This window comes from Corvus cornix, chromosome 27 (genome assembly GCF_000738735.6).
Source record: "Corvus cornix cornix isolate S_Up_H32 chromosome 27, ASM73873v5, whole genome shotgun sequence".
Taxonomy (NCBI): Eukaryota; Metazoa; Chordata; class Aves; order Passeriformes; family Corvidae; genus Corvus; species Corvus cornix.
In genome coordinates, this window is record NC_046355.1 from 939,323 (window position 1) to 966,227 (window position 26,905).

A 26,905-nucleotide genomic window follows, 5' to 3' on the forward strand; every position below is an offset into this window, starting at 1 on the left:
ACCCCCCTCTCGCGGCCCCGGCCCCGCCGCGGCTCAGGACGGTCCCGGCAGCATCCCCGGGACGGCTCCTCCGGGAGCTGCCGGGCGGGGCGGGGGCCTGAACCCTGCGGCCCCCCCGCCGCCCCGGGGAGGGTTCGGCCCGGCCCTCGGGGGCGGGCGGGCCCTGGGGCTATGAAAGGAGCCGCGGCCGCGGCCGCCCCAGAGCCGATTCCCCGCCGCGCCGCTCCGCACCGGCGGCCGCCCCGGAGCCGCTGCCCTCACCATGGTAAGTGGGGCCGGTGGGATGGGGACTGGGATGGGGACTGGGATCGGGATCGGGACTGGGGTCGGGGCCGCCGCTCCGCCCGGGCAGCGGTTCCGATTCCCAGGAGGGCGGAAGCGCCGGCGGCGTCGCCGACACGTGGGGCTGGGGCTGGGCTGGGGCTGGGGCTGGGGGAGCGCGGAGGCGGCCGGGCCCCGAGAACGGCCCCGGGGGCCCGTGGCTCCGTCCCGGGGGTCCCGGGACACCCTGGGGGCTGGCGGGGCACGGGCAACTCGGGTCCGGGGGCGATCGCTCCCTCCACGCGAGCCCCTGTTCCGTGGGGAGCCGGACACAAGCGGGAGCTTTGTGGGGGCGGCGGGGGGGCCGGGCCCGGCTCAATGGGAGATTGTCCGGCGAGACCCCGCTCCTCCGGGCTCTGCGGAGCCTTTGTCCGCCCGGGCCGGGCCGTGAAGGCGCCCGTTGTCCCCGAGCCGGCGGCGAACAATGGCCCGGGGGGGCCGCAATTGTTCCTTTGTTCACGGGGCTGAAAAGCGCCTCAGTCCCCTCAGCAGCTGCCGCGGCAGAACAGCGGCCCCGGTCCCCGCCCGCGGCACAGCCCGGTGCGGGGACAGCCCGGCCCGGGGCCACCGCAGCCCCGGCTCCGGCCGTGCTGTCCCCTGGCAAGCGGGGCACCTGCGCTGCGAGGAGGAGCAGCGCCCCAGGTAACTCAGCGGCTTCCTCCTGTGTGAGCACTTTGAGCCCCGAGTCCGTGGGGAAGGCAGCACGGGGGTCGCTGGGGAGCCCGGAGGTCCCTGCTGCTCTCGGGGGCCCGTGTGTCCCCGCCTGGGTGCGAGGCTGCAGCTGACCCCAGGACAGGCAGTGCCCGTGGGAACTGTGGGGTCCTGCTCCCAGGGCATTTGGAACCAAACCCATCTGCACCTTCTGGAATAAAGAGACGGGGAAATTCAACACGTGAAAAGTGTTTTTTTTAAAACAGCATCACTCCGCAAACTGGAAAAACATTTTTCTGGCCCAGGCAGAGCATTTATGTTTTATGTAAAACCTCTCAATTTTTGCATCAAAGGCAAAATTCACTCCTGAGCATCACTCCCATGATCTTTGGCTTCAGCAGGTCCAGTGGATCCCAGGCTGGACTGGCCTACAGGCAGCTGGGGAGGTAGAAAGTTCATGTATTGACCCAAAACCAGTGTCTGCCTCGTTGATGCTATTGAGGACTTGCACAGCTGAAGAAATCCCTCGTTTCCTTTCAGTCCCATGTTTTCCCAGGCCCTACTGGGAATTAATCTGGGATTCCACTTACCAGAACTGCTGGCAGGAGGGGAGGGAGAGCCTGTGCCAGCTCCCAGCGGCATTTTCCGCTCACTGCTGCCAACCATGAGTGTTTCGTTTCCTCCAGCACTCGAGGTTTCACTTTCGAGTTCTACCTAGCAGCTGCTGGGAGGGGTTTGGCTTTCCTGTAAGCTATCTCAGTTGCTCTTCCCAAGAGGAGCCCGAATTCCCTCCTGCGAGGTGCTCGGCTGCTGATCCTCAGCGCAGCTCAGACAGAGACAGCGTCATCCCTGCTGGCTGCTCTAGGAAACAGCCTCTTCCCTGGGAACGGGGTTTGTGATTCAGGTGAAGGGATGAGAGCGTGGCAGCTCTCAACCTGCTGGGACTTTCGGTTCCCGTTGGGCTCCTCCACGGGTCCCTGCCTTCGCATCCGGCAGCCACAGGGTTTTGTTCAAGCGTTCAGACTAAATGTGCCACAGGAGGAGCCCTGCCTGGGCTGGGGCTTTGTGGCAGCTCATGGTGCTTGAGAAACCCCTTCCTGGCAGGGCAGGGCTGCAGCTGCTGAGGCCAGAGCGGGGCTGAACCTTCAGCCCTTGGGCGGGATGCAGGTCCCTGCTGTGGGACCAGCCAGAGCAGCTGTGGGAGGAGGTGTCAGCTGAGCAGGGCACCCAAGTGAGGGAGTGTGGGGGAGATGCTCCCTGTGCCCCATCCTTCCCACTAAAGGTGCCAGCAGGGCCACATTGTCTCTGGGGTTCCTGCCCTGCAAAGTGTTTTCTCTTTCCATTTCAGAACAGAGGTTTCTCCAAGAAGAGTCACACTTTCCTGCCTAAAATATTTAGAAAAATGTCTACTCAATCAGCGAAAGAGAGGCCTGAGAGTTTGCACTTCCCATTCCTGGACGATGAAGACACCATCTCCACACTCAAAGAATCCAAAACCTTTTTCATCCTCCGGGGCCTGCCCGGCAGCGGGAAGTCCACCCTCGCCCAGGCCATCCATGATCGGTACAAAGATGCCTGCAAGGTCATCTCTGTTGATCACTATAAAATTACACCGTTAATAAGAAGCTCCATTCCCGAAGAGTACTCCAAGGTGGATGAGGATCTAGTTGACTATTGCAAACGGGAGATCAGCGTCATCGTTTTGGATGACACTCACCACGAGCGGGAACGGCTGGACCAGATCTTTGACATTGCTGACAAGTACCGGTACAAAGTCATCTTCGCCGAGCCCAAAACCCCGTGGCGCTTGGATTGTCCCCAGCTAAAGGACAAGAATCAATGGAAACTATCCGTGGAAGAGCTGAAGAAGATGAAACCAAGCTTGGAGAAGGAATTCCTCCCCATGTATTTTGGGTGGTTTTTGAGCAAAAGAAGTTCCGAGATCCTGAGGAAGGCTGGCCAGGCATTCCTGGATGAGCTTGGGAGTCTCAAAGCCTTCAAAAAGGAGAGTAAATACTGTATGTATTATGTTGTCTTACCACGTTTTTACCTGTTGGTGTTAACAAGTCTGATCAGCTTCTAAAGTCAATTTTTAAAGCTGTCAACAAGAAAAGCTTTGTAAAGCTACTAATCTGGTGTTCATAGTTGACAAAGTTGCTTTTGTAAGTAAAAATAAATTAAAGAGTTTTTCCCAAGTTTGTTTAGCTCTGGGCCCACAGGGCACTGGGCTCAGGTGGCAGCAGCAGGACATGGGGTCCTGGGTGTCCCCTGTTTTGGAAAGGCTGAACAATCCCATCCCTTAGGGGACTCTCACGTCATCAGGTTTAAGATGAGCCACGGTGATGCACAAAAGCTTCTGTTCTCTGGCTCCATCTGCGGAGAGCCTGGGAGGAGGGAGGGGTTTGGCTTCCCACCCAGTGCTCCCCCAGCAGCCAGAGAGATGAGAAGGCTGGGGTAGGGAAGGGAGTCGAGGTGGGACTGGGGCTCCTGATCGGGAGGATCAGGACAGTGACATTGTTTACTTGTATCTGCAGTTCCTTCTGCTACCGAGGATCCCAAAATAAAAATAGATCTCACCAGCTACTTTGTGAAGAGGCCGCCTGGGGTCCTGCACTGCACCACGAAGTACACCGAGTTTGGAAAAGCAGCCGGAGCTGAGGAATATGCACAGCAGGAAGTGAGTGTTGGGGTCCCACCTCCTCCCCACACCCCCTGTGTCCCCTCCCTCCCCAGAGGGGTGTCCATGAGCCTGGGGAAGGGTTGGGGATGGGCTTTGCTCTGAGTCAAGAGGCCAAATATAGGGACAGGAACTACGACCACGTGGTCTGTGCAAGAGAAAACACAGAGTTGTGGAGACGGTGATTGTTTCCTATTTCCAAACAAAATACTCCCAGTTTCCCCGATCACACATGACTTCCAGCATCATCTCTGACAGCTTGAGTTGAATGATGATAAATTGAAGTATTTACATTCCCAGATCGATTATTTCAGAGCACATAAGCCCAGGTTAAATATTGGAAGGACAGAGATGTTACCAGCTCCAAATCCACAGAGCTGGGACATCAGGCACCGACCTTCTCCTTGGTCTGGGTATTTTGACCATGTCACAGCGAGAGCTGCCATGAGCAGCCACATCCCCAAGCCTGGGGGCAGTGACTGCAGGGCAGCGCCGTGAATCCCCACCCACAGGCACTAATGCTGATCCGTGTGTGTGTCCCTCTCCTCCAGGCCGTGAAGGCTTCCTATGGCAAAGGCTTCACCCTCTCCATCTCGGCGCTGTTCATCACCACAAAGACTGTCGGGGCTCGCATCGAGCTGAGCGAGCAGCAGCTGCTGCTGTGGCCCGGGGATGCCGACAAGATCCTGTCCACGGACAACCTCCCGCGGGGCAGCCGGGCCCACATCACCCTCGGCTGCGCCAACGGCGTCGAAGCCGTCCAGACCGGGCTCGACCTGCTGGAGTTTGTGAAGCTGGAAAAGGCAGGGAACAAAGGGGAGCAAGTGGGGGAAATCGGAGGAGGGAAACTGCTGTATTTTGATAACGGTATGTGGATGCTTGTGCTGTCTAAAAAGATTGATGTGAAGGCGATATTCTCGGGATACTATGGGAAGGGAAAACTCGTGCCAACGCAGAGCACCAACAAACGGGGCTCTGCCTTTAGCTCCTGCACCATCATCTAGGAGCACGGGCAGGGCAGCTCCTCGGCTTGTTTTTAAAAGGCAAGTAACTCCTGTAACCTTAAAAGTGTAAAGAGAAATAATTCTACCTTTACTAAAGTCAACCCTTCTGCCCACCCCAGTGTGAAGCCTCTGGGGAGTTATTGGCCTCAGAAAAGGAAGAAAACAAGCAACTCCTGACTGAAACGGTCACAGATTTTAATGTGGGTTTTGGAGGGAACCAACTGGGGTGTCCTGCTTGTTTTCTTCCTTGGAGAGAGATCAGCTCTGGGCTTTTATCGCTCCCTTCTGAACCACAATCGTTCGATCTTTACCTGTTGGCACTGACCAAAGCCTGTCAGTCGCTGGTCTGAAGCCAAGGGAACTGCAGGATGTCCCTCCCCTCCCACACCCAGGGACTGACATCGGCTGTTCTGGCAGCCAATTACAGGGTCAGACCTGGCAAGACCCAGGCATGGGTCACTCCTGTCAGGAGTCCTGTCCTTACCAAGGGTTTGGTCCCTAAGGACAGACCTTGCTGAGGGCAGCGGGTCCTGGCAGCCCTAATCGCAGGCCGGTCCCGCAGCTGCCCAGTGGGCTCATCCCAGCTCCCGTCCCTCACAGCAGAGATGCTCTGGGGACAGCCAGGAGGAGGGCACTGTGCCAGGTGATGTCTTAAAGACACCAGCCATGGACTTAGGGGGAATCAAGTGAAACATCAGGACAGGGAGCCAATTCCTGCAAAGCAGCTCCAGCCACTTCCCTCCACCTGAGCTGGACCAAGCACCATCCCATGTCCTGTAGGGAACAATCCTGCCTTGGCAGGGAGTGGAAGAGATGAACTAACATCTTTTCCATCTTATTTGATAGAAACTAAAATCATGTCTGAAGTACAGAACTGGACTTCATGCAAGATTTTACTCCCTTCCTCTAATGCACTTGAATGTTAAGAGTTAGGCTGGAGTAATCCCGTAGTGTAGGAAGCGGAGGCACTGTAACCACGTAACTCACGTCTGCTCGAACCTAAACCCCGGCTGGAAGTTACTGACCCAGAACTTCTGTCATTAAATCTGTTTTATTGAAACTTGGGTTTGTGCTCTGCCAGGCCCTGTCCCAGCAGGGCAGTGGCTCCTGGGCATTGTTTAACACAAAGCTCCACTAACAGCCCCAGGTCAGGTCCCAGCTCGACCTCCTGCTCTGGCTCAGGGTCTGGGGAGCAGCAGAGTCACATTAACCCACACTAACACTGTAAATACTGACTGTGTTTGAGGCGTGGCCTGGGCTGGGGCTGTTGCTGGGCACAGCTCACCCCGAGTCCAATGCTGCCGGCGCAAGGAGCGTTTCTCCTCTGAATGTTGAGGCCAAAAGCAGGGAGAGCTTTGGTGCTTGTCTGGTACCAAACACTCTGCCATGAAAGCAAAATACTTCCTGCTGTTCCAAAGCAAAGGATTAAATTCTCATTATAACATGAAAGAGTGAGCTATAAACCCACCCAGAGCACCTGTGACCCTCCGTGGAGAAACCCTTCCAAGCTTTCACAGTGGCAGCAGCTGAGTGCCCAAGGCTCAGCCAAGGCCTCTCCTGACAGAACCTCAAGGGTTTGTTCCACCAAAGCTCTATAAGGTATTTGCCAGCACTGGCTCAGGGGCCAGCTGAGCCCACACCCCCAGCACCCAGGTCACTCCAGCACTGGAATACTCAGCTGGAATATCTCCTTCATCTGCCTGTTCAAGAACAACAGTGACACTGTCGTCGTTTGAGTTTTTATTAGTTTGTACATCATATACAGTTTATAATAAAGTAAAACCGATTGCATATGGGTCTGCTCAGGCTGATTTCCCATACAAACACGGCATCAGGAGTTCTGCTAAGGAAGTAAACAACAAATATTCACATTTTTACCATTCACATCCTAGAAAGGTCCAAGAGGGACAGTCGGTACCGATGCGGAGCCCGGCTGGGAGAGGATGAGGAGTTTGGCAAAGCAATGGGACAGTGATTGCTCCATGCAATTCCCCTTTCCTCCCAGGGAAAGGTTGAGCTATGTACACTGAGGTAAACATTCCGAATTCCAATTCAGATAAATACGGCAGCACAGGGACAAGCTCCTCTCCAAGTGGCTTCGCATCGGTGCCTGGATTTGTCCTGACTATTCCGTAACGCTGTGACACACGGGCACTGCGGGGCTCAAGGTGCTCTCACGTGGCCCCTTGGATGCCACCTCACACCACGCTGTTCACACGAGCCATTAAGGGACAGTGGGGATGGGGATGGGACAGTTGGACAGGCTGGGATGGCAGCTGGGCTGCTTGTCCTGCTGCAGGCTCCCCACGGATCCTGCCCCCCTGGGCCACCCCTGGTGCTCCAGCTCAGGTGCAGTGTCCCAGCTCCCAGCCATAGACCAGAGCTGTCCCTCCAAGCTCAGATCTGGGTAAGGGAAAATGCCCAGCACTGCTCCAAGAAGGGATAACCCCATCCATGACGGTGGGAGTGGAGAGAGCCAGGCCTGGCCAGGAAGGCCAAAGCATTGCACATCGGCTCCCACAGTCATGCAGGGACCCACAATGGCCCCTGAGCCAAGGGCAGGGACAGCCACCAGCTATTGCCACCTGCCCCTGTCACAGCCCTGCCACAGCTGCCTGGGGACCAGCACTGCTCCAGGGACATGGGTAGGTGCAGCACACAGTTGTCCTGTTCCCTGGAGAAGGGGAGGGGAGAGGACAAGGCACAAATTTAAATAGGATGAAAACCATCCATTGTAAATAAGAGAATATCTGGAATTATTACTGAAAGTGAGGAAGTCATTTGGAAATGGCAAAGCAGCACATGGCCCAACCCTGTGGCTGTTTGATGGCTGCAGATCCAGGGCCAGCGTGGCTGGACAGGGATTGGCACCAGCCTGTGTGTCAGTCACACCATGACAGCCCAGCAGCATGCACTCTGTATGTCAGCAGACAGAGAGAGCAGAGGGACCCACTATTCCATGGATAATACTCTTGTCCCTGAACAATTTGTCTTTTTCCTGTTTTCCAACTTGGATTTCTGCATTTACAACAGCCAGCAGTCATCAGCACTGGGGATCCTGCTCACTGAACGCTCACAGGATCAAAAACAAACCAGGTAGGTTCCTGTGCAGCCAGAGCAACAAGGAGCCTTAAGAGGGTGGCCAGAACCTCCTGAATGGACTTCACAGCTTTCCAACCCAAGGGAAAGCCTAACAGCCACGCAATTCCTGATCTCCCTGCCAATACTGCAGTCCCACAGCAGAGCCCCCACATGCCAGCTCTGCCCACAGCCACACTTTTCACACATCTTCTGTAGTTCACAACTTTCCCAGAGACGCCAACAGCCACTTGCCAGTTCTTGAGCTGTTCAGAGCAACTACTCCCAGCTCGGCTGGTGGAAAACGCCCCCTGACACACTAGCCCGGTCTGGCTCTCAGCCACAGCAGCTCTGCTCCTTCTTGTTCACAGCAGCTCTCACAGCACCAACCATTCCTCCTCAGAGACCCTGGGCAGGAGCCGCCAGGCTGAGAGTCACACCAAAGTGTGTCCATCCACACCAAAGTGTGTCCATCCCACCATGCCTGGGCCTTTGGCATCACCACTGCCTGCACCTCCGTGTGCTCTTTGTCCTTCTAAAAACAGCGCAGGCACAGCATCGCTTGGAGATGCTCATTCGTGGTGCCTGCAGCAAATCCCTGTGGCCGGTGGCTCCCGTGGGGCTGCGAGTGGTTGGAGCATTGGCACTCAGCTTCCCTGTAGCTACACACAACCACAATCCACAGATAATGTCCTGGAACCACTGTGTGTGGAGACAACACCCCAAGCAACGCACAGCTGAGCCCATTTTTTTGGAAAGAAGCAGAGTTTTGTCTCCCCAAGCCATGCTGGGACATGGTGGAGGTCACTGTGCCACTGGACACTGCTGCTGCCCTGAGGTGCCAGGTGCCACCAAGCCCTGCTCAGGCCTGCTCTGTGCCAGGGGGAACAGGGACTGCACAGGGCCTGGGGCACCCTGGGCTAGTGGAAGGTGTCCCTGCCCATGGCAGCGGGTTGGACTCGATGGCCTTCAAAGGCCTTCCAGCCCAAACCATTCCATGGGTCTACACATTTGCCTTCGCTTTGATTCACGTAACTACGCTCTGTAGAAGATCTTGGCACTCACCATATGAATATTTAACTACATTAAATCATGCATTCATGTACAGGTTATAAATAGCTGCTGTATACATTTTCTCTCCCAGAAGCAGAGCCATTCCACTCCTGTGCTCCAAGGAATGGGCTCACTCAGCTTGGAGAGAAGGAAGGGAGGAAGGAAGCCGGTCACACTTCCCTAGGGCAAGGGGAAATGAGAATAAACCCACTGACAGACACAGGACATGGCTCTGCTCAGCAATGGGAGACTGAGAACAGCCCAGACTGTACGGTGACATCAAGACACACATAGGAAGAGACACCATGGATCCAAAATGCCACTAAACAGGCCTTGTAAACTCTGATTTACAGTGCCAGGAAAGCTGAGGAAGCATCAATGTGCATAGACCAGTATTTCAGTTCCCCAGGTACTCACCATTTCAGAGCCTGAAAAGTGCCAGGACCCAGCTGCTTTCGGTGCACCTGGGTGGCTCCATCCCTCACACCGGTGTGAAGGACGTCGGAATAAACGTGGGAGAGTTGGGTTTTTCAAAGTATTACTCAGCACTGGTTCACTTAGAAAGCTGAGTTTCAAACAAGTTGTAAAATACTCTATTCTGCAGTGCTAAAATTTAAGCCCTTAAATTTTCCCTCTATGAAAGCAGATTGTCAAGAATCCTCACCAAACACCATGGCAGGACCGTGACGGCAACGTCACCGCTGGAACCGCCGGGACCTCGGGGCCCCACACCGGTCCCTGTCCTGCTGAAGGACACACACAGCCCTCGGAGGGAGGAAGACAAAGACGTGGCATTCCCAGTGATCACCTCGTGGAATGAACTCCCTGCAGTGTTTGTTCTGCCGTGGGAGGGTCAATCAGGCGTTACAGAGTCACTGTGAGGGTCTCTCTCGGCACAGCCCAGCCTGTGTGCACAAACACCCATTGTCCGAGCAAACTCCGGCCTCCAACAGCCCCACGCTGCCGGGGTCAGCCCAGGATCCTGGCCACAGTCCCTCACTGAGCACCAACCCAGGACTTCCTGCCATAGCCCCACTGCCTCTTGCTCCCCTCACACCCCAGGCAGAGCACAACCTCCCGCGACTGGGCCTGGCAGCACTGTGCTCCAGAACCCACCATAGACGGGACTGAACTCACACAGAGCACCTGGACAAAAAGGTGCTGTCCATGCTCTAGAGAAAAGGGTGGAATTCTGGAAGCAGAGCCCTCTCCCAGCTAAGACCCTGCTGTAACACCACCTTTTATGTGAACACCAAACTGCTAACGGGCAGTGCCCCACACCAAACCCATCGGGACACGGCTCCAGGCCAGAAGCTCATCCATCCCTCCAGCTCCCCCCCCGACACTGCACAAGAGAAAAGAGTACAGACTGCCAGGTCAGAGCTGGACTTTGAATTTTCTTGCTGCTTTGGAGGAGTAAATCACTGCCAGGGGAAAACCATTGAACCAGGTTAACTGAACACACAGCTGCTGCACACCGGGAGCTCGGCGCTGCACATCCCGAACCACCCACGATCCCTGCCTGGAATTCACTTGGCACTGAAAGACTCACCCACGTCATGGATCAGTAACAGGAAATCACACATCAAGCTCAACAAAAATCAAGTTTAGCACAAATATAAAATATTCAAGTGGGTTAATTAAAAAAAGTACAGTGAAGGAATTCAGCCCAGAGCAAATTCAATATTCCCTTAAACAGGACAATCTTGGGAACACAAAGCCCTTAATTCCAGCTGCATCACAGGGAATTCTCACATAAGCTGCTCTTTAAACTCTAAGCAGCGTTTCTCTGATACAGAATTGTAAGCTCACATGTTATCACGGAAGTTTAATGCCCAAGTGGGCCTTGCTGGGAGAACCATGGGGAAAAAAAAAAAGAAATAAAAAGAGCCAAGAAGCCAGGCCGGCAGGTGAAATGGGATTGTACGAAACTGGATTGAGCCTTGGCAGTATTTCCAAAAGATTAAGATAACTTACAAGTTACTCCAAACCCTGGACATGCTGCTCTGGAAGCAACCAGAACAAACCAGGAATTCCTTCACCCTCTCACACGTGGAGATTCTGGGAAGATTCCAGGAAATCCTCTGTGCTGAGGGGCAGAAGCAGCTGAAAGCACGGGCCAGCATGGAGGGACCAAAAGATTCAAAGCTTTATTTATTTTTTTTTTTTTTTAATAAAGTTAACAGTAAAACAAAATTCACAAGCCTTCCCCTCCCGAGCTGGTTTCCTCTTCACACACACAACACACAAACAGAGGCTCCAACCCAGAAATGAAACTGCTCTAAGGACAACGAGACGTGATGGAGGAGGAGTCTGGGGCTGTCCGTATTCGAGGTTAAAAGAAGCAGATCAGGTATGTGTGGTTTGATTTGTGTTTGTTTGCTTCTTAGCCAAACTGGAAAAAGAAATTTCCAGGCCCAGAAGCTGAAAAAGAAAATGGAATATAATCAGGACCTTCCAAATTGTTTTAGTGCAACCCTAAGCAGCACACGGATGGCCAAGCCCACACACACCTCCAGAACAGGGAGCCCCTGGGTTTGTGGCTTTTGAACCCAGAAGAACCAGAATCAGCCACCAGCTGATGCTGTGCAGGCAGAACTTTGAAAAAGGTCTTAGATTTATGGGACAGCCAAATGCTCTCCTCAAGCAGCACAGCCACTGAGAGCCCCAGCTGCCCTGCCAGGGGATCTGTGTACTTACGATTCCAAGGCTGGGAGGAGAACACCTCACCTACCTTCGAAGCTGAAGCCCCCTGGCCCGCTGAAGAAGGCCTTGAAGATGTTATTTGGATCAAATTCTACAGGGAAGAGAAGGAATTCATGAGCTGCAGCGGAACAGCCATTACACTCCCACAGTTCAGGAGCTGTCAGCTCACTGAGGGTCCCGAGAGTGTCTCAGAGTGGCCGAGTGGCGGGACACAGGGCTGGCTCCAAGCACATGGGGCCATGTAGTGACCACAAACAGGTAAAGCAGCTGTCACAGAGAGAACCTGCCACGGGGCAGCCCAAGGATCTGGATAAGCAGCCTTTAGGGACTCACAATTACACTCTTTAACACATCCTGTGACAGATTTCTGCCTAATGGCAGCTACTGCCCACCAGCTCAGCCAAGGACAACACCTGCCAGTATTCCAGCCTGTTCCCAACTAGAAACAGTGCAGCCCTGCCATCCCAACACTTTCAGGGACCAAACCAAGTCAATTCATGGAATCATTCCCAATGGGAAGCTTGCTTTAGGGGATAAGGTAGACCCTAAAGGGTCTGATGTTGTTAAAGGCTGCCATGGCAGAGTACTGTAAAGAACACTGACCTCCCATGTTCAATCCATCCTCTTCCAAATCCTGCCCACTGTCATAGCGGGCCTTCTTCTTGGGATCTGACAGGATGGTAAAGGCTTCACCAACCTCCTTAAATTTCTTCTCTTCTTCCTTCTGTACTTCTGCACTCGCTCCACTGTGTCGGTCTGGGGATACACAAACAAGCAGGAAAAAGCTTTTAATTTCTAGTGCAAACAGATAATGTTAAACATTCCCAAGCTCCTGTCCCAGAACATGCTCTAGATCTGTGGGGTCAGAGCTGCTATTTGTCCAGAAATTCCCTCTTCCGTACACATTTCTGCCTCAGTGATGGCTACACAGGGCACCTAAGGACTGCTGTGGGTACCTGGATGGTGCATTAGTGCTCGTTTCCTGTAAGCCTTCTTGATCTCATCTTCAGAGGCGTTTTTGTCCACCCCCAGGATTTTGTAGTAGTCTTTCCGTTTGCTCTTTTTCAGTTCCACCTGTGCATTCTTTAGGAGCTGCTTGTGTTCTGGAACGGAGCACAACACCAGAGGGGAGGGGTTACTCCATCCCTTACACTTCAGGCCACTCGAACAACAAGGGGACAGTCAAAACAAGAACCAAAACCAGGCATTCTGAACCCAATGCACTGCCTCAGACACAAGCTGAATTATCATCTCAGCAGTCAGTGATGGGAGAGAAAACAGACCAAAGACAGGGATTTCCAGCGCTTCTGAGGGCTTCTCCATATTGCCCTGCTGGGGTATTAGGCTGCAAATCAAAGCATATTGCGGGGAAAAAAGGAACAACAAAAAAATTGCCAGTTCAGGGAAATTTGTGCACACACAGAGTGCCCTTGTGCTCACCTTTCGTTTTCTCTGTCTGATAAACCTTCTCATAGTCTCTTACAGCATCTTCATACTGTTCTGTGTCCATGTAACTGTGGAAAGAAACACTGGTGACCAAGGTGTCCTTCACAGGAACATCAAAAGGGCTTCAGTACAGGCTGTCTGGGTGGATGTGGATTAAGAGAAGTGCTCTGGACTGCAGCAGACCAGACCTCAGAGGAGCCCACAGAGCGCTACTGCTGGGAGCCCTGACAGTTGTGGGAAACCCTGGCACAGGAACCTGCACTCTGGGCTCCAAGGGGACACTGCAACCTTCTTTGGCAGCACAAGTTCTGCTTTAATGACCTGATAATTCCAATATGCAGCTGCAGGAACTGATCCCAGCCAGCTCGAGCTCCAGGAAGCTGGTGCAGGGTCAGAGCTGGCACAGAGCTTCACACTGGCAGTGCTGGTCAGGAGTGACAAGCCTGGCACCTCCGAGGGACACGTGCCTGTCTGTCGCCCCCTCAGCCTTACTCACACATTAACTACTCACTGTAATTTAGCAATTACAGAGATGGAAGGTTGGAAAAGTTAGATCTTGGAGGTCTTTTTCAATCTCTTTTCCAACCACTGTAAATTTGCAATTGCAGACATGGAGAGAGAGGCTCTCTGGGACAGAACATCTTATGTTCATCTATAAACACAGTAAGTCAAGTTTTAGAACAAATTCTCCCTAAATCCTGTTCAGACGGACATCAGGAAGAATTTCTTCACTGAAAGGGTGGTCAGGCATTGAAACTGGGTACCCAGGGAGGTGGTGGAGTCACCATTCTGGAAGATGTTCAAGGAACAACAGGACATGGCCCACAGTGCTCTGGTCCAGTTGACAAGATGGTGATCGGTCAAAGGCTGGATCCAATGATTCTGGAGGTCTTTTTCAACCCAAATGATTCTATAAATACACCATCAAGAGGCAGTGTCCAATCCAGGCAAGCAGGAGAGACCATAGAGAGCTACCCCCATCTCCTCAGCAGCATAAGGAAGAGGAATAAATTCAGGGCTGCTCTTCCATTCAGTTAAGCTCCCGATTTGTGATGCTGTCCCTCAGAGCTGCCAGAAGGATGCTCCTGCCCACACACATGCTCAGGTGCCTGATGTCAAGGTGTACTCACCACTGTGCCCTCCTCAGGTAGGCTTTGACGTATGTGTCGTCCAGCTTCACCGCGTTCGTGCAGTCGTCGATTGCTTCTTCAAGTTTCCTAAGCTACAATGTGAGAAAAAAGTGAGTAAATCCCACACAGAGAACAAATTCTGCACCATGATTTTAGGCAGATGAAAGGTGTGAGGAATCTGGGAAAAGCTCACTGTTTTCTGTGTCTCTGTCGGGGAATTTTTTTCCAATTTCCCCCAAACACTGAGCTTTTGTTCCCTGGGAAAAAATAATCAGAAGCTTGGCCAGAGACATGACAGAGCTATGTGGTGCTTCTGTGTAAGAAATGCACTCAAAACCAAGCGTCTTCTTGAAAACAATCCCAATTCTGTGTCCAAACTAATTCCTGGGCAGGAAGATAAACCTAAAAATATTTTAAATAAATCTTTTTCAGGAAAAGCGTTGTTTGTTTTCAGACACAAACAGCCATGTCAGACACCCATTATGTGGCCCCCAGCTCATCCCACTTCCCAGGTTTTGGGAACAGCCTGTGTCTCTCGACCAAGTGGGGGTGTCTGGGGCAGCAGCATCAAGACTGGGACAGCAGAGGAAGAAAAATGCCCAGAGGACACAGGGTGGGAATTGGGAGCACTGTCACATGACTGGCTGTTTCTCTCGACAGTGCAGGACTAAAATTGAACAGCAAAGCTGAAGAAATGTCATGGGGCTTTAAATTAGGTAATTTTTTTTTTTACATAAAAATCCAAAGCAAGACATGATTTACAAGAAGGAAAAAAAAATAAATCTGCTCATTCCTGGGAAGGAAACAAACAGAGAGGGATGCCTTTTGCTGACTAAGATAAGGCTAAAGCACGTCCCTCACCTCCCTCCCACTCTGTGCAGCCCAAGTATTTGAGTTTTGTTTCTGCAGGAGTCGATTGCTGGCTGTTGGGAACTGATCCAAGTGTTGTGCAAGCACAAAAACCCTGAAACACTGCCCATGGCCTCAGAGATGCAGCTGCCCAGCAGCCAGGGCAGCCTGTGCTTTCCAGAATAACTGATCTGCAGTTTATCACTGCTGTGGTGAGGGACGTGGTGACAGACACCTGCCGGGTGACCATCCCTTACCTTTGAATTAACCGTCCCCCTGTTGCAGTAGAGTTTGGCATTTGTTTTGATATTATTTGGGTCTATTCCTAGTGCCTCTGTGTACAGTTCATATGCTAGTTTGTAGTTGCCTTTCTTGAACGCTTTATTCCCGTCTTCCTTCTTCGCTTTAAGTGCTTTGGCATTCTGAAAGGAAACACACCTGGGTAAGGACACGAGGTCAGGGGGACCAAGCACCTTGTTCTGCCAGACAAGGACCCTCAGACACAACAGTTCTAATTTGGTTTCAGACATTGCTGCAGGATACAAGTCACAGCCCTGCTCCAGCAGCTGAAAATCTGGAAGCACTAAGGAACAACCAGTGCTGATTCCAGGCCTCCTCCACAGAAAAAAGGGTGCCTAATTTTTAAGATGAGAACATGACAGTGCAGTAAATTTACGGATTAAAATAAAAGGACTGTGAGCTCACTTTTTGAGAGCTTTATACATATGAACAGATTTAAAGTCAGTCGAAGAACCACACCAGGGAAGGAGCAACAGGAAGGACCAGTGTTAAACGGAAGTCAGGGTGTTGACGTGGATATTGGACCTTAAAGTTAGGAGTTCCTTTAGAACCAATCTACCTTGTTTTATTGCTCCTGTATATATATGACCAGGGAACAAAAAAGTGTGAAGGGGAGGCTGCTTCAAAGTATCACAGTGTACTGAGAAACAGTTTCTAGGAGCTTGGTTTTATCTGAGGCAGCAGCTGGTTGTCTTTGGGGAAGGCTGGACACACTGCCTGTTCCTGGAGATCTGGGAATGGCAATGCTGAGGGAGGGAGAAGGGATTGATCCAGCAGAACCAAACGACGTGTTTGGTTTAAAAACACCCCAGATCCTGCTGATTTTGCTGCCCCATCTCCACCACTTACCCGGCAGGCAAGACAGGCCTTCTCGTGGTCAGGGGCCATCCTGAGGGCCTGCACAAAGAACTGCACGGCCTTCTCGATGCAGTCCTCGTAGTACAGGCACAGCCCACGCACGTACAGCGCGTCGGCATTGGTCGAGTCCATCCGCAGGATATCACTGCAACACACAGCAATATAGGAAATCATCCCTATTCCCATCTCCTTCTGACCTCCACAAGCACCTTCCTCCACTGAGCTACCCGGTTATTTTAACAAGTCTGTCCTGCAGATAAGCCAAAAAGACAGAAGCCTGCTCAAGCAGCATGGATGCAGCTTCCCAGGAAGATTAATGGGGATAAATTCACACCCTCCCTCCTCATCACAACATGCATTAAGGAATATTTCTATTTTATATTCCCTCACTTACTCCAGATGTGAGGCACAGGCAGCAGCCAGGACACCCCAGCAGGTGCTCCTCAGCCCCAGCCCTTGGACACTCACCTGGCCACGGACTGTGCCTCAGGGTACCGGCCCAGCAGCGCCAAACACTCAGCCTTGAGGATTTTGAACCGGTGACACGCGGGAGCAAACTCCAAAGCACGATCCATGCAAAACACAACCTGGGGTGGGAGAAACCACGGGCATGAGCACAGCAGAGAGCCAAGGGCCTGGTTTGAACAGCTGCCCCACGCTTGAGATTTGTGTTTGACCAGGAAGGCGAGCGTGCAGACACCCACCTCCACTGCTGCTGGAGATAGATTTCATTGGAAAATTTTCCTCATGTGCAGGTTGTGCCTTTCAAAGGGCTTTGTGTGCCAAGGTCTGAGGCATCTGCCACGTTACTGTGACAGAGCCCCACACAAGACTCAAGGGACACCTGTAGGAGGTCCGTCCCTTTAACTCTTCTAAACTGTAAGCCCTAAAGAAAGGACCAAGAAGTACAATCCTGCCCCTGTTTCCTGCAGTATAAAGACATGTGGGAGGGACAGAAATTCAATAGACTGAGACAGTTTGGACTGGACAAAACACAAAAAAAGTACAGTGCAAGGGCTGATCTTCCACTGGCCCGACAGCCATGGGCAGGGTGAGCTAATGGGTCTTTTCCATCCCTGCACTCTGGTGGGGACATCTGTGCAAGAACAGGGCATTGTTCCCCAAGGTTCATCTGCTCCTCGGCCTGTGACATCACGGGGCCCTGCTGTGGGAAGCACTGTGCTCCAGAGCCAAGGGCTCCTGGGTGAGGCAGGAGCAGCTCTCCAGAAACAAAGATCACGTTTCATGTTGGCCTCCCCACTGAAGTGGGACTGGGGAAGTGAGGGACAGATGCAGACACCCAGAACATGCAATACAGGCAGGGCAATTCCTACACGAGAAATTCAGATTGACCACACATCCCATTTGCTCCTCAGAAGAAGGTGATACAAAGCTGGGATTTACCCTTCCAAAATCTTGAGCTTAGCCTGAGAGCTCAGCCTTAGACCTGAACAATGAGCTCAATGTACCACACAATCTCCTCTCTGGGGTAAATCTGCTCCTTACATGCATCCACTGCACAGAAACAGTTGCATGAGAAGTGCTTGGTGCCTTTCAGATTTCATGTTGTCATTTCTTGTTCTATCAGGTCAGTACCAGCTGCATCCTGTTACAACCCTTGGGAAGAAAGATTTGGAAGCTGTAAGGAGAATGCCCCATGCAGATCTGCATTCCTCCTTGTATGACCCTCTCTGGCACACAGCCTGCCTTTTTTTTTTTTTTTCCTTTCAAAGAGTTGAGAAAGAAGAATCCTGGATATGCATTTCAGGAGGAAAGCGTGATCAAATGCAGCTGCTGACAAAATCTGTCTCAAACAGCTCATTCATGACTCCACTCACCCTGCAAAGCAAACAGTGACAGAGGGCTTGGCCTGAGCCAGTTACCTCACTTGTCATTTGGTCAGTGCTCAGGGAGTACGAGCTCTGCCACTTTCAAAGCTGACACAGCTCACCAGCCAGCCCTGCTCCAACAGATGTGGCACAGCATCTCCCAAACACCCAGCAAGGAAAGCAGTCACACACCTGCCTGGGCCATGTCAAACACACCAGTTCCCATCTAAGACCACACCAAACAAGTTAAACTCACCTTCCTGAAATCCCGTTTCTCAAAATCCACTTCAGCTATTTTTTCATACTCAAGCACAGTCGTGGCATTCTTCAGCTGAAAGACAGAACACACAAGTGCTGCAGGACAGTTTCTGCTCTGAAATGCCACCAAGCAGCATTTGAGCAGCCAATCCCTGAACGTCAGAGCCAAAACTACTGCAGACCATGGACCAATAATGCAGATGACATGAATACTTTTGCCAGCATTAAAATCAGCTGGAAATCAAGTGACCAAACTGGAAGCCCAGGAAATTGTACCCTGTGAAAGAGACACAACAGTGGCAGCTGCCTTACACCACTCTCCATTTATCCTTTGTCCAGCTCAGCCTCCTCAGTATCTACTGGGGACAGTTAAATCTGAAGATCCTCTTACCTCCTGCTGTGCCTGAGTATTCTTATGATCCAGTTCTAAAACTCGTTGAAAGCAGCGGCTGGCAGCCATGGCATTCCCTAGGGAAAGGTGGCACTTCCCTTCCCGGAGATGGCCCTGGGAACACAGATAAAAGGGAGTTGCAAGAGCTGTAACAGGTGCAGACAAGGTACTGAATGAGGAGCCTGATGTTCTCCACGTACCCGTACAAAGCTGTCATCCAACCTGACCGACTGCTGAGCATCCTCCAGTGCTTCTCGGAACCTCCCCAACATCATGAGTGTAGCAGCTCTGTTCCCATAATAACTGGCATTATTGGGACATGTATCTGGAGACAATGCAAGACTCACTATCAGTATGACGTAGCAGCTGCACAACTTGTGGCACTAAAGAACATTGGCCCTGACTGGCATTATCGATCTGGTGACATTTCCCAAGGTAATTAAAGCAGGCAAGAGGTTTTCATTCAGCACGTGCTGTCAGAAACCCCACTGGTGTGTTTGAAATCAGCAACCAGCTCCAGTTTTAGACATGGTATTCAACAAAGATTGGTATTATCAGCTGTTCTCACCTATGGCTTTTGTGTAGTAGTTGTACGCTTCGTTGTAATCTTTCTTGGCATAGTATGCATTTCCCTGCTCCTTGAATGCTTCTGCTTCTCTGAAAGGAAGCAAAACACCACATTTCAGAGGAACTGAGCACCAGACAGATTGTGACCATGACAAGCATTTGATCCCCAGGCATAACTGTTCAATGCTCCAAATATTCTTGTGAGATCTCCTCAGCACACACCACCCAGCACACCTCATTTCCTGCTGGCTCCCAGATACTCCAGCGCTTTACTCGGGATACTCAGGGATATTTCCTGGCCAAATTTTACAGGGATGCAGCCTAAAGCCACCTTTGAGTCCCCTCAGAGAGTCCAGCAGAACTCCCTGGTACAGGGTTCACCCAACAGCCCCCTCCTGCAACGTGCTGCACCTCAGAACAAAAGAGACAGAGCTGGCTCTTTCAGGAGTCCCACATACTTACGAGCTAGAGCCAAGAACAATTTCCACGTTCTAAAGACAGCAAAATCAAAGAGAAATATGGGTACAAGCCTGCAACAGAAGCCTGGCACTGCCTTGGCAACAGGTCTAGAAATAGTCCTCACACTCAAGAGCAAGCATTTGCAGAGACAGTTTGGGACATTTAAAAACACACAGCATATGGTTCAAAGCAGCTTCCCTTAAACTCTTGAAAGCAAAGCTTCCCCTGAAGGAAACCAAGCCCCTTCTCTTCCCTCCTCTCCCTTCAGCCTTTCAGCTGCACAGGCCGAGAGGGAGAGCACACCACGGTGATGGAGCAGCAAATGCGAGCAGTGCTCCACAGGCTGACCTGGGAGAGAACAAAGGGAACTGTGTTGGAACAAGTTCCCATGTTTTCAGCCTTGCTCAGGCTGCCATTGGCCGCTCCTACACAACCACCTCATGCAGGGGTTGTTTTCACTGAGCCATCGCAGATTTCCCAGCTGTCAGAACAATGGACACTGGGAGCTGGGAAGTGTGCTCTTCACTTTCAGTTTTAAGTTCTGCTGTGGGCTACACCCCAGCCAAGTCCAGCCACAGCCCTGCGGGAGTTAAAACACTGGGATAAGATGAGATGGGTAAAAACGGTGGCAGAGCAATGGGGTAGCACACACCCACTGCCCCCCAAGAGCCTTGTCCTGGCTCCCAGGTCAGCTCCTCCTGCCCCTGCTCCAGAAAATGATTAACTCACCCGTCAGAGATGGGAAACTGCCATCCCTCCTCTGCCCCAGCCCTCCCAGCATCACACCTGAGGCAGGTGCTGTAGCCTGGCTTTTCCTCAGGAGCCAGTATCCACCAGAGCCCCAGGAGCTCTGCACCCTCCCAGCTACACTGATGTACAACAAGGATATGCCTGTGGGATGGATCCACATCACAAGAATCAGGATGCAAACTCTGCATGATTAAAATGTTTCCAAACACAACCACCTTTTTTGAGTATTACGGATCAAATATCTAAATACAGTGGAAAAACTACCGAGCAATTCTGCACATTTGGAACCTGGGCAGTAAAGACTTTCATTGTTCTCTTGTTTCTGTAATCACAAATAGAAAAGAAAATCACAGATCCTTTGAAAGTTCCTTCCCTCAGGTCTCTGTTGTACAGTGTAAAGAAATGGGTGAACAGTCTTAATGGCAGAATTCACCTGAGCCACCACCACAACCTGTCCAGCACAGCGGGCTGAGTCACAAGTCTTTTAACCATTTTACCTGTCATGTCATGAGGACTTACCATCTAATAGACACACCTAAAGGCTGTGTGCCAGAGCATCCCATCTGCCACAAACTGCTGGGAAGAGCTGGGAAAATGGGAGGAAAAAACCATAACCCTGGCAAAACCAATTTTCACAAATCACTGGTACTTTGAGATGCCAGAGAAACACTCCCACACAAGGACTACTGTTTTCTACTCTTTTTTAATGGTCTGTTTTCCTTCTAAGCATTTTAATGCAGATCAATGTCACAGTGCCTCAGGTGACACTGGCAGAAAGGAGAGCGCAGGTATTTCTGCTGCTCACATGGCCTAAGGCTTAATGATGGTAATTGTTAAAGCAAATCACCCCCACAGCATGAAGGTAAAGGACCTGCCAGAGCTGTCAGGCTGGGCTCGAGCTCCAGCGCCAGGACAGAAGCAGCTCTGCCCTGTTGTGCCCTGCTGACATACAGAGCACACAGCCCTTGTTTACCACGGCTCTGGCTCCAACAAGGAGAGCTGCAGCCCCTGATCTCACTGGGGATTGTTTCACCCCAACAGATGCTGCGGCCTGAATGAGCTCATTCTGCCTCCCGCGCTGCTGGGGCCTGCGCTCCCCACTTGCTACTTTTGACACCAAAGAAGAATCGTGCTTTGCTAAAAATACGCCCCCGGCTGAATGGGTGGCTTTGTGACGGGGTCAGTGTCTTTGCAGGGCCGCTCCATGCTGGACACAGAAACAGAGAAGAGCTGCACCAAGGAGCTGGGGAAGAAGCTTGTCTTTCATCACTCACATGCACCACAGGCACAGGAGGGACTGGTGGGAGTGACTCTCCTTGCAAGTGAGGCAATTATTTTTTTCTCTTTTATGGTATTTCTCAGCATCTCTAATACTTGAAGCACTTTGGTCCCTGCCTCCCCAGAGAACCTGCCACCACAGAATCATCTGGGTTGGAAAAACCCTCCAAGATCTTTGAGTCCAACCTGTGACTGATCACCACCTTGTCAACCAGACCAGAGCACTGAGTGCCACGTCCAGTCGTTCCTTGAACACCTCCAGGGATGGGGACTCCACCTGCTCCCTGGGCAATGCCTGACAGCTCTTTGTGTGAAGAAATTCCACCTGACATCCAACCTGAACCTCTTCTGGCACAGCTTGAGACCAACGAAGACAAGCAGCAGCTCTGTGAGCTGACACTCCCTTGCACACTCAAGCTCTGAGGATGGAGCTTGCTGCCTGCCTGGGGAGAGAGGAACCAGCACAAGGCTCCTTCTCCTCCCCGTGCCCTGTGAAAGCTCAGCCCCTGCTCGTTCCCAGCACAGCAGCTCTCGGAGAAGCCATCCCGCGCACAGTGACACAATCCCACGCTTGCCTAACAACTCCTGCCTCCTCCTCAGAGCTTCCACACGCTGCCCCCGCTCAAGTGCCGATCGTGGCTTCCACCTCCCACTCCAGCTCCCAGTGAGACTCCCGCAGACCTATCTCGCAGACACCTGATTTTCTGTCATTGGAACCTTTGGGGATCTGTAATCCAGCAGCTCTTGGTCCAGGTGTGCTGGCACAGCCCCTGGGCAAGGATGCGCCAGTGACAGAAATCCAACACCTAAGCAGGTGGCAGAGTCACTTCTCTCCCAGCTCTCCTGACCCTCACTCCCACTTCACTGCCTGCCTCCGTTATGAAACTGTGGCAAAACCCTGAAATAGCCAGGATTTAAGGAAAGCTCCAAAATCCCATCCTGACCAAGCAATCTTTCCAGTTATGCTCTGGCAAAAGCAGCACACCTGCCTATTTTGTACAGTTCTTGCAGAGGCTTTTTCTTTAATAGGATATGGTGCCTCTATCAGGCATTTTTGGGGGTGAAATCCCACCCAGATTCTCAGCTGTCAGATGTGACTCAGCCGCTGGGGTAAAATAAGTTGGGTGATCTCAATTCAGTTTACAGCAGGCAGATGTCTGGAGCTTAAAATTAGCCATCATGTTTTCCCCTGGACATACAATACTCTCCCCTCCCTTCTTTCAGGGCTTGAAAGAGAAACAAAACACTGTGTGCCAGACAGATACACAGGGTGCACTTTAGAGACCCGTCCTCAGGTGAGGTTTGACACTGAGTGAGGATTTAGACATATGGGAATATATATTTACAACTTCCTCATGAGGGGCTGTGCCGAGCTCTTCTCTCTGGTGACTAGTGACCTGAGGGAGCAGCTGGAGCTGGGTGAGGGAGGGTTAGATTGGATTTTAGGAAAGGTTCTTCCCACAGAGGGTGTCTGGGCACTGGGACAGGCTCCCCAGGGCAGTGGTCACACACACTCGTGTGTGACACGCTGCCATGCCCCAGCTGGGCAGCGCTGACCGCCGAGGGCAGAGCAGAGCAGTTTCCCGGCACATCAGCTCCCCCCAACGCGCTCCCGGCAGCACAGACACCATGGCAGCGACTCAACAAAACCCCCAGCCCGGGAAATCCCAGTCTGGACATGCAAATATCTACATGGATGGGCGAAGGACTCACCCATGGAAATGTAACAAAGGGCTGCCTCCAGCCTCTCCAAGAGCAGAACTGAACCTGAACCCACAAGGTGCTCAAACCCCCAGAACATTCCCCATACCCAAGGGCAAACTCGTGGAAGACCAAAAGAGCCGTAAGAACCGAAATATGCCACAAGAAATGCAAGAACTGACCCAAACCTTCCCTGCAGCCACGAGCGAGAACAGCAGCCGAGCCCCAACTTTAATTGTGCAGTTATGTAATTCCCGGAGCTCGGAATTAACCTAATTCCCAGCAATGGCCCCATCATGCCTGGCAGGGCCACAGCGTAACTTTTGTGAAAACCCATGGAAGGGTCTAGAATCAGCCTGAGACCACTTTTTTGAAGGAAGGAATTCCTTTTGAACAAAGGAAGCCAGCCAGCTTAAGAATTCCATGGGAAAAACAACTGCATCTACATTATGATTCACCTCAAAAAAGCACATTTCATGTTAAGGAAATAGGCTGAAACTGTAGCTATGGATCACCTTTTCCAACTGGATAAAGCAACTGCCTAAGTTAGATACTGAAATACTCTGCACACGCATGGGGAAGCAAACAACTACACGAGTACCTTCTGCTGTTTCTGGTATGATCATAAGATCATAAAATAATTCCAGATAAGTAAAATGGGCTGGTTTATCACCTGGGAAACCCAACTGCCCATTTACAGGCAGAACAGGAACAGCAGAGCCTTCTCCAGGTTATCCCAGAATGACCTGGTGCCCCTCAGACGACTCGCCCCCTCCTGCTAGTGCTGCCCCGAAAGCTGGTGAGAAACAACATCTGGAGGAGCCTCACTGAGATGCACCTCATTTCATGCACTGGAAAAGCCTCTTGGTGCTCACCAACACCTGAAAACATCCACGTAACACCTGCAGACCTGATCAGTGAGTGACCCACAGACTGGCCAGGCCTGGAACCTCCTGGGCTCTGTGTGGGCCACTCCGTGCTCGTCACTTTGCTGCGGGAAACGACAATGCCCCACAGAGGCACCAACACATCCCAAGTCTGCAGCAGGGGCTCCGCAATCTCCTAACAGTATTTTCCCAACAGCTGGAGGTATTTCTTCTTAAGAGGCTTCCACATGCTCCAGCACTGAAGAAGGAGGAGAAAGATTCAGCCTGGAGCATGCATGGAAGCCAGAACCCAAAGCTGCCAGGAAGATGACAAGGAAATTCTCCCTGGCAAAACTCCAGGGGCCCAAGCTCATAGAGCAGCTGGGAGCAGGGAAAAACTGTTCCCATGGGTGAGAAACCTTTAAAATTAATGAAGAAAAAAGTGAGTTTTTGGGGGTGGCTCAGTCCTGCTCATCAGCTGCTCTGTACTGGTGCACCAATGGATAAAATTAACACAATTACATCAATGCTTTCCGTCTGGACCCCAACAATCCATGAGACAGCAGCGGACAATAATTATCCTCTGACCACACTCCATTCCTGTGCCCTGAACACCCTGGGAGCCCCTGGCATGTCTGCAGCTGCTTCAGGGCGTTAGTTACAGCCATTCTGAAATGCAGATCTCCCCTTTTGCTCGTTTTCTAACTTTCCAGTTTTACTAAGCCATGAAGAACAGAATCGTGCATTTGGACAAAGGGGAGTCCTTGAGCAAATATTCTGCTGTACTGTAATCTCTAAATGGAAACACAGAACATGGAACCCTCGTTGCTGAGTTATCATAAGGATTCTGAAAAGGTTTTCTCTTATTTTTGCTGATTTTTACGTAAGTGAGCGCAGACACATCCCGAAGGCTGCACCAAATCAGTGTGTCCTGTGCAGAGCTCACCCAGCCCTCACCTGGCCCGGGATGTTCCACAAGCACCTGACTGACAACTTCTGAGGCTCCAACGCCACTCCCCAATACAGCAATTATTGCTCTGATTTCCACAAGAACAACCAAGCTACCACAGCGAAAAAGGAAGGGTTGGGGTGGGAAACAACTTAATGCACAGGACTGCAAAGAAAGCGGGGTGTGCAGGGCCAGCTCCCCAGGGAATCAGCTCCTGCCCATATGGGTTCATTTTATCAAGGAAAAGGTGTGACATCCCCAAAAGAACACAAAAAGGAAAGATTGTGAAGGCACCTAAAGTGGTGCCTGGCACAGCCTCAGGATGGAAGGAAGGAGCTGGAGGTCACTACCTGCAGACACCTGCGCCTTCAGCCAGGGTTTTACCTCTGGGAATTTTTACCATTTCAAACACACCGTTTTGCTTGCCCAGGAGGCAGGAATGATGTGCCCGCACAGGCCTGTCCCAGCCTCACAGGCTGGGCGATCCCAGTGCTCTGTGAGCCCTAAGTGCCTCTTCAGCAGCTCCTCCTTTCCTGCTCAGCAGGACCTCCCCAGGGAGTTGCTCCTCAGGCCTCAATTCCACAGAATCCCTTGGGTCATCCATGGGAGTCTGAAACCACCATTCCTCAGAGGCCACTTTTGGTTTTGTTTCCTCTTCTTCATTCCACTGAATCATCTTCCAGAGCAAATGTCTCCACTCCTACAGGAGCAGCTCCTTCCTTCCAGCTCCCTGGGAGACAAACCCAGCACCTGCCACTATGGAGAGCCAGTGGTTTCCTGGACAGGGACCTTCCCACCTCTCTGCCCACAGCGCTCCAGTTCACTCACTCCTGGGAGGAAAACGTGCGGGAAAGGTCGGGATCCCACCTCCCGCTGCTTCAGGTGACACTGGCAGCTTCCCCGGGCACGGTGCACCAGAGCACTGCACGGACAAACCAGGAGCTCCTGGATGATGGAGCATTCCCGGAGCAGGGCTCTGCCCAAGGCGTTTTTCCCGTTATCCGCAGCAAGGAACGACAGAGTGAAACCCACTGTGGGCAGGTTTCAAACGGACCAGGGGAAAGGCGTGATGCAGCAGCAAAGGGTTCAGGAGTTTGAAGCCTCCTCTTCCCACGCGTTTAATCCTTCCCCCCGCAGCGAGGAGGAGGACGCGCTCCCCCGACACCGGTGAAGCTGTGTGGCCTCGGGACACAGGGTGTGAACTGTATTTCTGGGACACGCCGGTAGCGGGTAGATGTTCTAATCCCGGTGCGCACGGAGGCCGCGGGAGCTCACTGGGACACACCGGCCCCGCACCGCAAACCCAGCAGCTCCCGGGCCCTGCCGCGTGCGGCCCGTGGCTGTCACCGCCCGCCGGGCCCCGCTGCGGAGCCCCAGGGGCGCCGCCGCTCCCGGCCGGCCCGGAGAGAGGACTTTGCCGGCGGGGTCCGCCCGTGCAAGGACCCGGCCGAAGTCCCCGGGAGCGCTCCCGGCCCTGCCGAGCACCTGCGGCCGCCCTGCACCGCGGCCCCGGCCCTGCGGCGCTCGCAGCCTCGCCGGGCCGCGGCCCGCCCACCGGGAGGGACAGGGGCCGTCCTCTCCCCGCCCGGGCCGCCGCTCTACCTGCGCGCCTCCTCGTCGCTGTCGGTCTCGCCGGGCCCGTCGGGCGCCGCCATGACCACATCGCACTCGGCCTCAGCCGCCGCTGCCGCCGCCGTCGCCGCCATCTTACCGCGCGGGGCTGGGCCGGACCGGGGCGGGACGAGGCGGGGCGAGCGCCGGAACGGGCGGGGCCTCAGCCGGTG

General features: G+C 52.6%; 2 protein-coding genes across 2 annotated transcripts; one reads left to right on the plus strand and one right to left on the minus strand.

The window, feature by feature from the left end:
* The first annotated feature begins 177 nt into the window (after nt 1-177).
* LOC104697757 (2',3'-cyclic nucleotide 3' phosphodiesterase) lies at nt 178-6,444 on the plus strand. Its single transcript, XM_039565934.1, has 4 exons — nt 178-265; nt 2,321-2,990; nt 3,507-3,649; nt 4,201-6,444. Exons 1-4 carry the CDS (start codon nt 263-265, stop codon nt 4,651-4,653), a joined length of 1,269 nt encoding a protein of 422 aa, XP_039421868.1. The 5' UTR covers nt 178-262; the 3' UTR covers nt 4,654-6,444.
* DNAJC7 (DnaJ heat shock protein family (Hsp40) member C7) lies at nt 6,381-26,857 on the minus strand. The gene is made up of 14 exons (XM_039565931.1): nt 26,724-26,857; nt 19,120-19,208; nt 18,752-18,876; nt 18,552-18,665; nt 18,159-18,233; nt 16,542-16,660; nt 16,065-16,218; nt 15,173-15,337; nt 14,067-14,158; nt 12,931-13,004; nt 12,447-12,593; nt 12,094-12,246; nt 11,519-11,581; nt 6,381-11,208 (listed from the first exon to the last, which is right to left on the minus strand). Exons 1-14 carry the CDS (start codon nt 26,825-26,827, stop codon nt 11,171-11,173), a joined length of 1,512 nt encoding a protein of 503 aa, XP_039421865.1. The 5' UTR covers nt 26,828-26,857; the 3' UTR covers nt 6,381-11,170.
* Nucleotides 26,858-26,905: the final 48 nt, after the last annotated feature.